Source organism: Phoxinus phoxinus (assembly GCF_949152265.1).
Source record: "Phoxinus phoxinus genome assembly, chromosome: 23".
In the NCBI taxonomy this organism is placed as follows: domain Eukaryota; kingdom Metazoa; phylum Chordata; class Actinopteri; order Cypriniformes; family Leuciscidae; genus Phoxinus; species Phoxinus phoxinus.
The window spans coordinates 15,283,884-15,296,843 of record NC_136898.1 but is presented as its reverse complement, the minus strand read 5'-3'; the positions used below and the strand labels follow the sequence as shown (position 1 = coordinate 15,296,843).

Genomic DNA, 12,960 nt, shown 5'->3' with positions numbered 1-12,960 from the left:
ATGAGATGTGACACATCCTCCGCCATTATGTTTCCCACAATCCCTTCGTCCGTTGCTATATTCTTGTCTAATCGTTGGTTTATTGAGGCAGATCTTTGATACAGAAAATTACAACCCAGACTTGTGAAAAATATGCACCTGTGTTAACATTTTTGCAAATTGACACAGTACTATGTTGCTTCTTGCACGTTTTGTGTGACTCTTTAGTGTGTGGCACTAAAAAGCATGTTTAAATTTCTCCAAAACAGATTAACGTGACTGTGCCAACAATTTGTTATGTTAGTTCAGGCACATATCTCAGCAAATCAGAAATGAAATGTCTGATGAGTGGCACTAAAAGGTGAATGCTCTTCCGCGTTTGAAAACAATGTGCCCAACCTTAATCACAACCGATATTAACAAAAGAAACAGTGAGAAGCTGAAGTTTCTACAAGTTTACCATTTCAGAAAATGTTAAAATGTATTTCTGTCATGATAACTCTCGGAATGATTGGTATGGTAATGCGTATGACAATGTTGTATGTTTGGTCTTGGCCAGTGTTCGAATTATACCGTGAGCTTCGGGGGGTACAGCTATTTCGACTGGTGACGTCACTCTCCATTTTATATAGGCTTACACACATGAGAACCACTAATAATCTACGGTATATGCGAAATTCCCTGAATATTAGTGCAGATTCCCTCTTGTTAAGACAAAGTTGATTCAGCCACTTACTCTTAATTTTTCGCTGACACACCAGCGCCTGCCCCTGTACCCAGTACGTACGATTTAACAGCAAGTGAAGTGATATCAAAGAACCATAGCAACGAACAGTCTGACTCTGAATGTATCAGAGAAATGGTACAGCCCAATGGGGAGTGAGGGTTTGAAAATCGTATTTCATTAGATTATTTCCTGAATTGTTGGTATGTGATGGTAATACTGCATTTAAATACATACAATTTTGGATAGGCTAACATTATATATATATATTTTTTTAAATCAGTACCCCCCAAACTATTATTTTCATCCCTTTTGGGAGGGTCCAAGTCTCATCTAGGGGGGTCGGACCCCCCCAATACCCCCCTAAATTCGAACTATGGTCTTGGCGGAATAGATCTACTACGCTGCTGCTGCTTTTATTGCTTCTGCTGCTACAGGTTATTGCTGCTGCTGCTGCGGGAGAGCAAGTACAGGACTTGCTACTGCCAATACATACACGACACGCTATGTGAGCAAGACAGACATGCTGCTGCTCTACAATATAACGTACATGAATTACCCATAGCAGATATATACAGGTGGAGCTGGGGAAGGAGGAGGATTACCAGCTGGAGTGCAACTGATAGCCACCAGAGGGCACTCTACCCCAGACTATTGCCACACAATCAAGGACTACATTCCCCATATCACTGCCCGGTCTCATTATACATGATTGTCTTCAGCCATGTCTCATTAGCCTTGGTAGCTCACCCTATATAAGCCTGGTTTACTCAGTCACTCGTCTCCACTGCATTGATAATTTGTGTGAAAAGCAATAAACGATTTTGCTGTTTTAGTCTCTAGTGTACATTTCAGTTGGAAACTGTATGTATAGGTATGTATTTGGAGTTTTGCTACAATTTTGGTAGAACCTGGGCTGGATAATTAGCCACTATATCTGGGATGTGATCGGTTAACACTTACCGGTAAAACGCACCATGTTATCAGATGTACGCGAGTTGAAAAATCTGTTCTGAGCAACACTAATCGAGACGCACCGAGAGAAAGTAAACTAAAGCTGCAATGAGAGTTCAAAATAATTAATAATAGGGAATAAAATGTGTCTCCTGCATTGAGTCCAAACAGAAGCCACTGCCGTAACAATGATGGATGGCTGCCTGCACCCTTGGCATTTCACATCAGCATAAAGCTCCCGCATTACGCGTGCACGGGGACCCGCTGGGACCGCGAAACTCCCTCTTGGGGTCCTGCTGAAGAGAGCCTGTCTCATCACTTATGTGAAACGCTCTCTCCAGTTGTGTAAAAAGAATGGGAAATAAAGCTGAGGCCTAATCAAGGACCCTCATCAGTGGAGCCGGTGGCATTTTTCCTGCTTTCGGCAAACGAAACAAACTCAATTACCATTAGAAAGCTGCCCCTCTAATGCGGGCGAACAATGGCAGGAGCTTGATGGATCCACGCGGACTGTTAGCGTCTGCCTTCCTACACCAGTCACTCAAACTTCGGCGTGCGGGCCTTCTAATGGCCGCGATAACGGTGACTCATTACAATGTCATATCCTTCATGCCTGACTTCTTGTCAACCCAGACAAAGACCCGATACACGCTCCAGGGTAGCAGCCAATCAAATTGTTGGAAAATAAGCAAGGGGCCATTTTAAATTTCCTCTCTGTATAGACAGTGTTTGAGATTGACTGACAGTGGAAAAAACTGCAGGAAAGAACACTGAATGTATAATTTGGAATATATAACTCCTCACCTCTTAGATTCAACATATTCCATTGAATACGTTTTGGTACCGAATGGTAAGATGTGACAACATATTAGATACATTTCCCTATTAGAAAAACACAATGAGAAATAGAGTCCTTATCATTTGTAAACAATTGGTCTGTTGTGTAGTTCATATAGGGCCACGATCAACTTCCTCTAATTTGTGGTTCATTACACATAAAGTCAAATCTTATGCAAATACTATAGTGAAAAGGGGAAACTGCATTTTTGATACCATTATATTATCATGAAATAACCTTATTATGATTTGAAGCTGTTCACTCCATCCTATAAACTTGATCTAAAATACAGAAAAACAGCAATATTGTGAAATATTATTACTATTTAAAATATATGTTTTCAGAAATTATTTATTTGTTTCCTGTGCTGGCAAAGCCGCATTTTCAGCATCACTACTCCAGTCTTCAGTGTCACAGGATCCTTCAGAAATCATTATAATATGCTGATTTGCTGCTAAAGAAACATGTCTTTTTATTATCAATGTTTAAAACAGTTGCTTAAAATTTAGATGCATTTTTTGTCCGGATACTTTCATAAAAAAAAAAAAGTTTAAAAGAACAGAAATAATTTAAAATAGAAATATTTTTACCAATCTAAAAGTTCTTACTGTCAAATTTTCGGCAGGGCTGCCCTTTTGATCAATTACATTTGTCTTTTTCTTTAAAGTTCTAAAAAGTTATTTTCTTTAAATAAAATCCTTCTTACCCCAAATGTTTTGAATGGAAGTGTATACTACTGTATACCACTGACGATTAAAAACTTGCAAATAGCCAGTAAAATATTTTTAAAAATAAAATAAAATCAGGAAAAGCTTCAATAATAGCTGTCAGGTTATGACTAGGTCAAGGGAAATTTAAGTCAAAATAAGAAATTAATTTTACAATTACTATTGTATTTTTCCATATACATTCCAAAAAAACATAATACAATGAGTGTTTTGGTCTGTTTAAAACAAAGCTTTAAAAAAGCCAAAAACACTTAGTTCTTGTTTATATGTAGATATTGTTTTAAAGACATTCAGATGTTTTACTGTAAAATTGATTAATAATCGGATTTTTCACAATATAGCTCCTTAAGAGACATAACCCATATGAAGGTGATGACTGAAGCAAAGAGCGCATTTTTCAGGAAGATTACCTTTAATGACTGGGAAGTGTAGAACAATGCTTTTCAGTGACATGCTAATTGTTGGGCCTGTCTTTTGCATACAAACATAATGGACCACAAAATGACTTCTGTCACGTCGCTTCAGTTGCTCCGACAATTAAAACCTCAGGTGGGAGAAATTGCTCTGAGAGACGAAGAGAAAGTAAACGACAGAGAGGAGGGAAAAGTTGTCTGACAGTTTAGCAACATAATAGTTTTAGCTGGCTTGCCTGCTGAGTTTAGCTTTTCTAAAGTCGCAGAACAAAGCGACCATGATGAAGCATCTTGACAGCCGGTAGTTACAGCCATTCTCTAATATAGAAGAATGTCTGACACTGTGTGCGTTCAATATCTGTTTGATTTAAATGAACCCATGAGTCACATGCCATTGAGCAATTGAATAAAAGAGAAATTAAAAGTATTTGCTTCCCCAAAATTATCATTTGAGTTCATCTGTCGTATGTGCTTGATCATCTGACAACAGAATGAGAAGTTTTAGAGAGAAAAGTGTATTTAAGGGATAATGTATAGCGAGGCGGTTGTTATAGCGAATACAACACCGACAGGCTGTTCGGGAGCCCGACGCCAAGCGGAGGGGTCTTGAATCAGCCTGAAGGGGTTGTATTCGCTATAACAACCAACTCGCTATAGATTATCCCGCTTATTACATGGCTACCTACCAAATAAATCAACAATTTGACACAAAATATTGATTTAAAAAGGAATTTATTGATTTAAAAACTATTTATATGGCTTCCGCTAAAGAAAATAGTCCTCTACGGTTAGAATCCTGCGTCCATGGCAACGGTCTGTTATACTTAGCAGCGGTCTGTTATCAAGAAATAACAGACCGCATTCTACATTAGAATTCAACCAAGCCCTGTAATAAAAACATATAATGCATTTGTTAATAAAAGGTGCTGCACAGCCACACTAAACATGTTTTAGTTAAACAGAAATGTTTTGTAAAAAGTTAACCAATCCAATTGCAGAAAATTGTGACATGTGTTAACTTCCTAAGTGTTGCAAGTTCCTTTTTACATAAATACATGACATATTACCTTAGACACACAGACAGACATCAGGAGTACAAAAAATTCACTTCAGGTGAGATATTAGTTAGTTAGGTTTGACTTGTAGCTTTAAAATTTCACAATTACGGCATAGTTAAAAAGTTGTAGCCATCCAAACTGCACTAATAATGTCTGGGCTTGTGAATGACGGTATGGATAAAGGTTCAATGATGGAATCAGAAGACAGAATAGATAAGACAGTTGATATCTACATCACTGCTGAGGCTGTAAGAGACATGAAACATAAGAAAGACACTGAGGACTTCGAAACCCAAACAGCGAAAACCCAAACACCTCAACACACAGGTAAACTGAGATTAACCAATACGTTTACTCATACAAGCTGATGTAAATTGTTTTAATTGAAGAAGAAAATAGCCTCGCATAATGTCTGTCATCTTCAGGCAGTGATTCTGTGAGGAACAGAAGCTCCAGAGCAGCTGCAGTGTGTGTGGTGTTGCTGTGTGTTCTTCTGCTGACTGCAGTCATAGTGCTGTGTGTCACGTTCACTCAAGAGAGACAACAGTTCATATCCAAGAATGAAAACCTGACCAATGAGAGAGACCAGCTACTATTCAAGACTGAAAACCTGACCAATGAGAGAGACCAGCTACTATTCAAGACTGAAAACCTGACCAATGAGAGAGACCAGCTAATATTCAAGACTGAAAACCTGACCAATGAGAGAGACCAGCTAATATCCAAGAATGAAAACCTGACCAATGAGAGAGACCAGCTAAAAAAATATCTTCAGAGTTATGGTAAAGTTTCTTTAATCTATGAAGTTATTTTCTATACAGCAGACATTTTAAAAACATGATAGAGTTGTGTTGTGCTCTCAGTAACTTTCACTGAACACAATCTAGGGGCCCTATCTTGCACCCAGCGCAATTGACTTTGTACACCGACGCATGTATCATTCCTATTTTGCACCCGCGCACAGCGGACTTTTCCCTCCACAGACGCACGTCGGTAAATTAGGAAATGAACTTGCGCTCGCGGGGGCGGTTCAGCGCAAAGAGGAGGCGTGTTCCGGCGCAAAACTTCCATGGTGCTATTTTCCAGTTTTAGAAAGCAATTGCGCAACTGACCAGGAAAAAAACAGTCTAAAGACAGTGGCGCGTTGCGCGTTAGTGATATGGTATTTTAAGGGCGCGTACTTGGCCATAATGATAACCCGCATCCACTTTGATTCTCTAATATAAACAGATATTAGTTTTCAACAGCAGTTTTCATTTTTGCAAATCATACATTATTACAAGGAAAAATATTAACACACGAGGGAAATCACTGTTGTGTCCGTGAAGAAGTGAAAAAGATCTATCTAGATTAAAAAAAAAAAAAAAAATCTAGATTAGGCTACACATTTACTACCCAAATTATACGCCTGTTTAACCGAAGCTAATTTGGGTGGGTTTCTCCCATCATCCCCAATGTCACTTCTCTGTGTTTTACAGCCCTGACGAGAACGTCGGCCTCCTCGGCTGTGAACCGCTCCTGGTGTGCGCCGGCAAATCCGCCGTTATAATAGCAATCCGCCATGGAACAAGCGCGCCTGCTCTTAAAGGGAATGTGAGAGGACGCTCTGATTGGTTTATTTCACGTTACGCCCAAACCACACCTATGAATAATGAAGCTACTTCAGACCAACCCCTTTTAGATTTGCGTCGGGCGCAAGAGTCGTTTATCCCGCCGGGAAAATAGCAACAGCGCCGGGATCCGCCCACAAAGTTACTTGCGCTTTGCACTTTGACACTTGCGTTTCAGATCGTTAAAATAGGGCCCTATGAGTTTATGATCTTTTATAAGTTACTGACAGGTGAGTGTAATGGGAATACAAAACTAATAGCTGAACTCGTTCTGTCAACAGCTGAATGGATTTGCTATCAATCCCGTTGTTACTACATATCCAAAGAGAATAAGAGCTCGACTGAGAGCAAAATAGACTGTAGAGAGAGAGGAGCAGATCTGGTCATCATAAACAACACAGAAGAACAAGTAAGAGTTGCTTTATGGTGTCTATAGCTAAATGAGAGATGGTCAGATGAAAAGTGTTTATTGTCTGTTTATGATATAAATGTGTGACTGTTTCATCTGCTCAGGATTTTGTTAAGAAGATGATTGGGAAAGCTATAGTCTGGATTGGTCTGACTGACAGAGATGTGGAGGGCACATGGAAATGGGTTGATAACAGCACACTGACCTCTGGGTGAGAAAACACTAAACTGATTATTATATAATAAATGATTCTCACAGTCAGTATCATATCACAGAAAGCAGCACTGAACATCTAATGCTGATCTGTAGTTTCAGCTTCTGGGGGTCTGGAGAGCCGAATGGAGATACAACAGAGAACTGTGCCGTGACTGTGGCTGTGCCTACAGTGCCAGGGTGGGGTAATATAGTAGGGTGGCTTGATGTTAAATGTAGTTTACATTTTCAATGGATCTGTGAGAAGAGAATTTCACACCTCACACTGCCATAAGAACATCACACACCTTTTTTGAAACAAGTTTAACTATACAAAATCTAAAGCAGTGTTTCTCAGCCTTGTTCCTGGAGGAAGCCCCGCTGATTTATATAAATGACTGGATTGACGTCATAAAAAGTGAAGCCACCATCCCCCATATTGGTATTCCCTAGTATTTTAAGTCACATTCTATTGAATCAAAAGGAAATCATTGTGTTTTAATGAGAAAACATTACCTAACGAGTCATTATTTGTTTAAGTGTTATTGTTTTAAACTTCTCCTGTTTATTTAAAAGTTAACTGTCCATTACAGAGGGGAATTTCAGACCAACTGATGGACAAGACACCTCAACATTTGTATTGCAAATATCAAAATTATTCTTGTTGAAATCGGAATACAGATTCATGTTTTGTAAGGCATGCTTATGATTATTTAATTATGTTGCTAGTCTATTCGTACAGTAACTGTAAACGATTGAACAGGGTTATATATATATATATATATATATATATATATATATATATATATATATATATATATATATATATATATATATATATATATATATATTATATATATATATATATATATATATATATATATATATATATAAACACTTCATTTATATGCAAAGTGTCATGCTAGTAAAAAGCTGAATAATTTGAATAAAAGCTGACATCAGGAAATAATATATACATGCTTCACAACTTATTCAGAGAAATTACACTGACTGCGTATTATTTAAAGACATGAAGCTTTATTTTCAAGAATTTTATAATGTCACTATGAGCAAGATGCAATATGGCTGAATAACTCCATACTCCTTACAAAAGTATATGGCACCAAACCTTAAACTCTAAAATATGTGTGACTCCAGTGTCATCTATATTTGATGATGTTCTGTAATGAAGGCGGTTTGTCAGGTGAAGTGAACTTAAATGGACTAGACGCCACTACAACAACAGACACCACTGCTATAAAATAAATACAGTAGGCCTACTTTACAAACACACATGCTTTACCTGATAAACATTAGAGATAGTTCACCTAAAAATGTATTGTTGTTATTTATAACGTTATTGTTGTTCTGCAATAAACTAAATTTAATATAAAACATCTCTTTGCTTTGAATGCACACATTTACTCATTCAGTATTATAAAAAAAAATATATGAGTAATCAAAACTATTACAGAAAAACTAATTAAAATGTGGATATTATACTTAGTAATCAAAAATAAACAAAACCGAACTGTCTTGTTTTTTCTAAGAATGACTTGGATAAAATTTTACATTTAAAACGGAGGTTGGCAAATCCTTTTTACACTAACACCTCCCACCATTGTCTGGTTGGACTAGATAAACTGACTAAAGACACAGAGCTGATAACTAGTAGTGTGAGAGTGAGAACAACGGATAATACTATTGACACGTCACACGACTGATCAGAGTTCAAATCTGCCTTTTCCCAATCCCATTCTTTTATCTATTTACATTGCATATCAGTTTGGAGAGATTTATTTTACATACTTGAACATATTTGAAAAGTTGAAATAAAGTGCCAAACAGTAAATTAATAGACTTATAGGCCTTTAGATATTTTATCCTTTCTGAATATTTTGTTATATGACACTATGCTAACTTTCTACAATTTACTGAGGTGCAAATACTATTTGCCACTATTCACACTCCAAGTGCAAAAAAAAAAAAAAAAAAAAAACTTTCTTTGCACTGAGTGTAATTAATAACTAATGTTTGCAGTTAGTGCAAATAGCATCTACCTACATCTAAAACTTTAATTTTTCTAAGAAATTCAAATGTAGATACAATTTACAATTGTATGTGCATAATTTATATTTATCTAAAAAGATAACGTCACTTCTTAACTAAACCTTTTATAGCAAAAACAACCAGAAGCTAACTATTGGCATATCAGTAATAAAATAATCAATAGATCCTGAGAATAGATATTTATAGTTCCCTCCTATGGTTTTGTTTTAAATATATCAATCACCACAGAAGCCTTTCACAACAAAAAAACATTTAACCTATTGGATATGAACCCAATCCACACGGCTGAGAAAAATATAATCTAGTCACTAGATTCCAGTGTACTTCTGTGGTGGTTTGAAGTTCCTTTATGCATAAATAATCGAAACATTTCCACAAAAGAACAGTTCCTTTCTGCATAAATTATGGGCACACAAACACAGATGAGGAACAAAACACAGTCCACAGTCCAGGAGAGAAACTAGAGTTAGTTCGTTGGCATATAGACGACACTGAAAGAGTAAATGAACATACAGAAAGGAGTACAACCTGCAAAATGCACAGAAAAGATGGAAAAGCCAGTGATGAGATCTACGAAAATTATGATATTATTAAGGGTAATTTTGGAAAAGAGATCACAGACTCAACGCAAGGCAAACCATCTGAATGCACAGGTACTGAGATTAATAATTCACTTAGTTTTCATGATATCAGTTGATGTGTAAATCATGATAAATAAAGAAAATAACACCATATCTGTGTTGTTCAGGCAGTGATTCTGTGAGGAACAGAAGCTCCAGAGCAGCTGCAGTGTGTGTGGTGTTGCTGTGTGTTCTTCTGCTGACTGCAGTCATAGTGCTGTGTGTTCACATCTATACAAAGAGCACAAACTACACAGAAGAGAGAAACCAGCTACTAACAAACATTACCAACCTTACTGAGGAGAGAAACCAGCTAATATCCAAGAATGAAAACCTGACCAATGAGAGAGACCAGCTAAAAAATAATCTTCAGAGTTATGGTAAAGTTTCTTTAATCTATGAAGTTATTTTCTATACAGCAGACATTTTAAAAACATGATAGAGTTGTGTTGTGCTCTCAGTAACTTTCACTGAACACAATCAATGAGTTTATTATCTTTTATAAGTTACTGACAGGTGAGTGTAATGGGGATAAAAAACGAATAGCTGAACTCGTTCTGTCAACAGCTGAACGGACTTGCTATCAATCCCGTTGTTACTACATATCCAAAGAGAATAAGAGCTCAAGTGAGAGCAGAATAGACTGTAGAGAGAGAGGAGCAGATCTGGTCATCATAAACAACACAGAAGAACAAGTAAGAGTTGCTTTATGGTGTCTATAGCTAAATGAGAGATGGTCAGATGAAAAGTGTTTATTGTCTGTTTATGATATAAATATGCAACCGTTTCTTCTGCTCAGGATTTTGTTGGGAACATGATTGGTAAAGCTATAGTCTGGATTGGTCTGACTGACAGTGATGTGGAGAACACATGGAAATGGGTTGATGACAGCACACTGACCTCTGGGTGAGAAAACACTGAACTGATTATTATCTAATAAATGATTCTCACAGTCAGTATCATATCACACAGAAAGCAGCACTGAACATCTAATGCTGATCTGTATTTTCAGCTTCTGGGGGTCTAAAGAGCCGAATGGAAATAAAAGAGAGAACTGTGTCGTGACTGTGGCTGTGCCTACAGTGCCAGGGTGGGATAATATAGTAGGGTGGTGTGATATTGAATGTACTAAAGCTTTTCAATGGATCTGTGAGAAGAGAATTTCACAACTCACACTGCCATAAGAACATCACACACCTTTTTTGAAACAAGTTTAACTGTACAAAACTTGTGTAATAATTGATTATCATCTAAAGCAGTGTTTCTCAGCCTTGTTCCTGGAGGAAGCCCCGCTGATTTATATAAATGACTGGATTGACGTCATAAAAAGTGAAGCCACCATCCCCCATATTGGTATTCCCTAGTATTTTAAGTCACATTCTATTGAATCAAAAGGAAATCATTGTGTTTTAATGAGAAACAAATACATAACAAGTCATTATTTGTTTAAGTGTTAATGTTTTAAACTTCTCCTGCTTATTTAAAAGTTAACTGTCCATTACAGTGGGGAATTACAGACCAACTGATGGACAAGACACCTCAACATTTGTATTGCAAATAATATTCTGAAATCTAAATACAGATTTGTGTTTTGTAAGGGATGCGCATATGACTTAGTTCGCCATGTTATTCACTATGATTACATAATTATGTTGTTAGCCTATATATTTTTATTCGTACAGTAACTGCAAATGATTCAAATGTGTTTTCATTAACAGCATGCATTTCGAAGCAGTAAAGATAAGGACTTAAATGTGGGTTAAAATAATAATAAGTTTAATATATAGGTTACAGTATAAATAACACTTAATTCATATGCAAAGTGTCATGCTATAAAGCTGAATAATTTGAGCTGACCTGTAGCTTTATAACAGTTTCCCAGATCTCCAAGAGTCTGAAGTTGATGTTTGTCAACAAAAAGACATCAGGAAATAATACATGCTTCACAACTTATTCAGAGAAATAATGCTGACTGCGTATTATTTAAAGACATGAAGCTTTATTTTCAAGCATTTTATAATGTCACTATGAGAAAGATGATGCATATTATATATATGTCCTAAATTACATTTATCTGAATACACTGCAAATTGTGTGATTTTAGCGTAATGTTTTGTCTAAGTCAGTGAGGCTGTCTGTCATTTGGAATAGCAATCTGGCTGAATAACTCCATACTCCTTACAAAAGTATATGGCACCAAACCTTAAACTCTAAAATATGTGTGACTCCAGTGTCATCTATATTTGATGATTATCTGTAATGAAGGCGGTTTTGTCAGGTGAAGTGAACTTAAATGGACTAGACGCCACTACAACAACAGACACCACTGCAATCACCTAATAATGTACATTTTGAATAGACCACTTTCAAACTTTTTTAAAATGCAAAAAAGATTGTACAATTATTCTATAGAGATAACTATCCCTTTAAGTCTTTTATTGAAAAAATTAGCTTGTTGATGTTTTGAAAACTTTACTGTTGTTCTGCAATAAACTACATTTTATTTAAAACATCTTTTTTTTAATACACACATCTACTCATTCATTATTATCTATATATATATATATATATATATATATATATATATATATATATATATATATATATATATATATATATATATATATATATATATATATATATAATCAAAACTATTACAGAAAAACAAATGAAAATTTGGATATTATTATTAGTAATCAAAAATATTAAACAAAACTGAACTGTCTTATTTCTTTTCTAAGAACCTCCCACCATTGTCTGGTTGGACTCAAGCGACAACCTTCCGGTCTCTTTCTTGAATCCAACACGGAAATGACTTAAACTACAATTCATCGACTGGCCGCTATAGAGACATACTCCAAAAGAGAGTCAATCCCATCAACTATATTAGCCTTAAAGTGCAGTTAGTGAAAATAGCATCTACCTATATCTAAAACTTAATTTTTTCTAAGAAATTCAAATGTAGATACAGTTTACATACAATCATTATATGTACACAATTTATATTTATCTACAAAGATAACGTAATTTCTTAACTAAACCTGTTAAACAGCTAAAACAACCAGAAGCTAACTATTATAGTGAAGAAAAGGTAGATACTTTAGAGTGTGTAGCAAAAGAGTAAGCCATCTTTGGGACATACGGTCACGTCATACAATAGTGTCTTTAACGGTTGCTCTCTGTCGCAGTAAACTGGCCTGTCAAATCTTGTCACAGTTAACATCCTCCACATTTCAATTCATTTCTGTATCGGAGAGAAATGCAGAAGGACGTTGATCTGCAGTCACGGGTCTTTCATGTGGAGAACTCTCCTCATAATGAAGCATTTAAAAGTGAATGATCAAACAGATCTATATAAAAGTCCA

At 36.2% G+C, this 12,960-nt stretch overlaps 3 protein-coding genes across 23 annotated transcripts in view; 2 read left to right on the top strand and 1 right to left on the bottom strand.

Moving 5' to 3' along the window:
• Positions 1 to 12,960, bottom strand: part of cadm2a (cell adhesion molecule 2a) — a 378,094-nt gene that overhangs the window by 109,158 nt on the left and 255,976 nt on the right. The gene's annotated exons all lie outside the window — the stretch shown is intronic.
• Positions 4,713 to 7,654, top strand: LOC306991171 (uncharacterized protein). Its single transcript, XM_079598784.1, has 5 exons — positions 4,713 to 5,021; positions 5,120 to 5,476; positions 6,586 to 6,713; positions 6,818 to 6,924; positions 7,023 to 7,654. The coding sequence occupies exons 1-5, from the start codon at positions 4,844 to 4,846 to the stop codon at positions 7,198 to 7,200; spliced, it is 948 nt and encodes a 315-aa protein (XP_079454910.1). The 5' UTR covers positions 4,713 to 4,843; the 3' UTR covers positions 7,201 to 7,654.
• LOC306991174 (uncharacterized protein) lies at positions 9,161 to 12,101 on the top strand. Its single transcript, XM_079598787.1, has 5 exons — positions 9,161 to 9,628; positions 9,724 to 9,975; positions 10,163 to 10,290; positions 10,395 to 10,501; positions 10,608 to 12,101. The coding sequence occupies exons 1-5, from the start codon at positions 9,511 to 9,513 to the stop codon at positions 10,777 to 10,779; spliced, it is 777 nt and encodes a 258-aa protein (XP_079454913.1). The 5' UTR covers positions 9,161 to 9,510; the 3' UTR covers positions 10,780 to 12,101.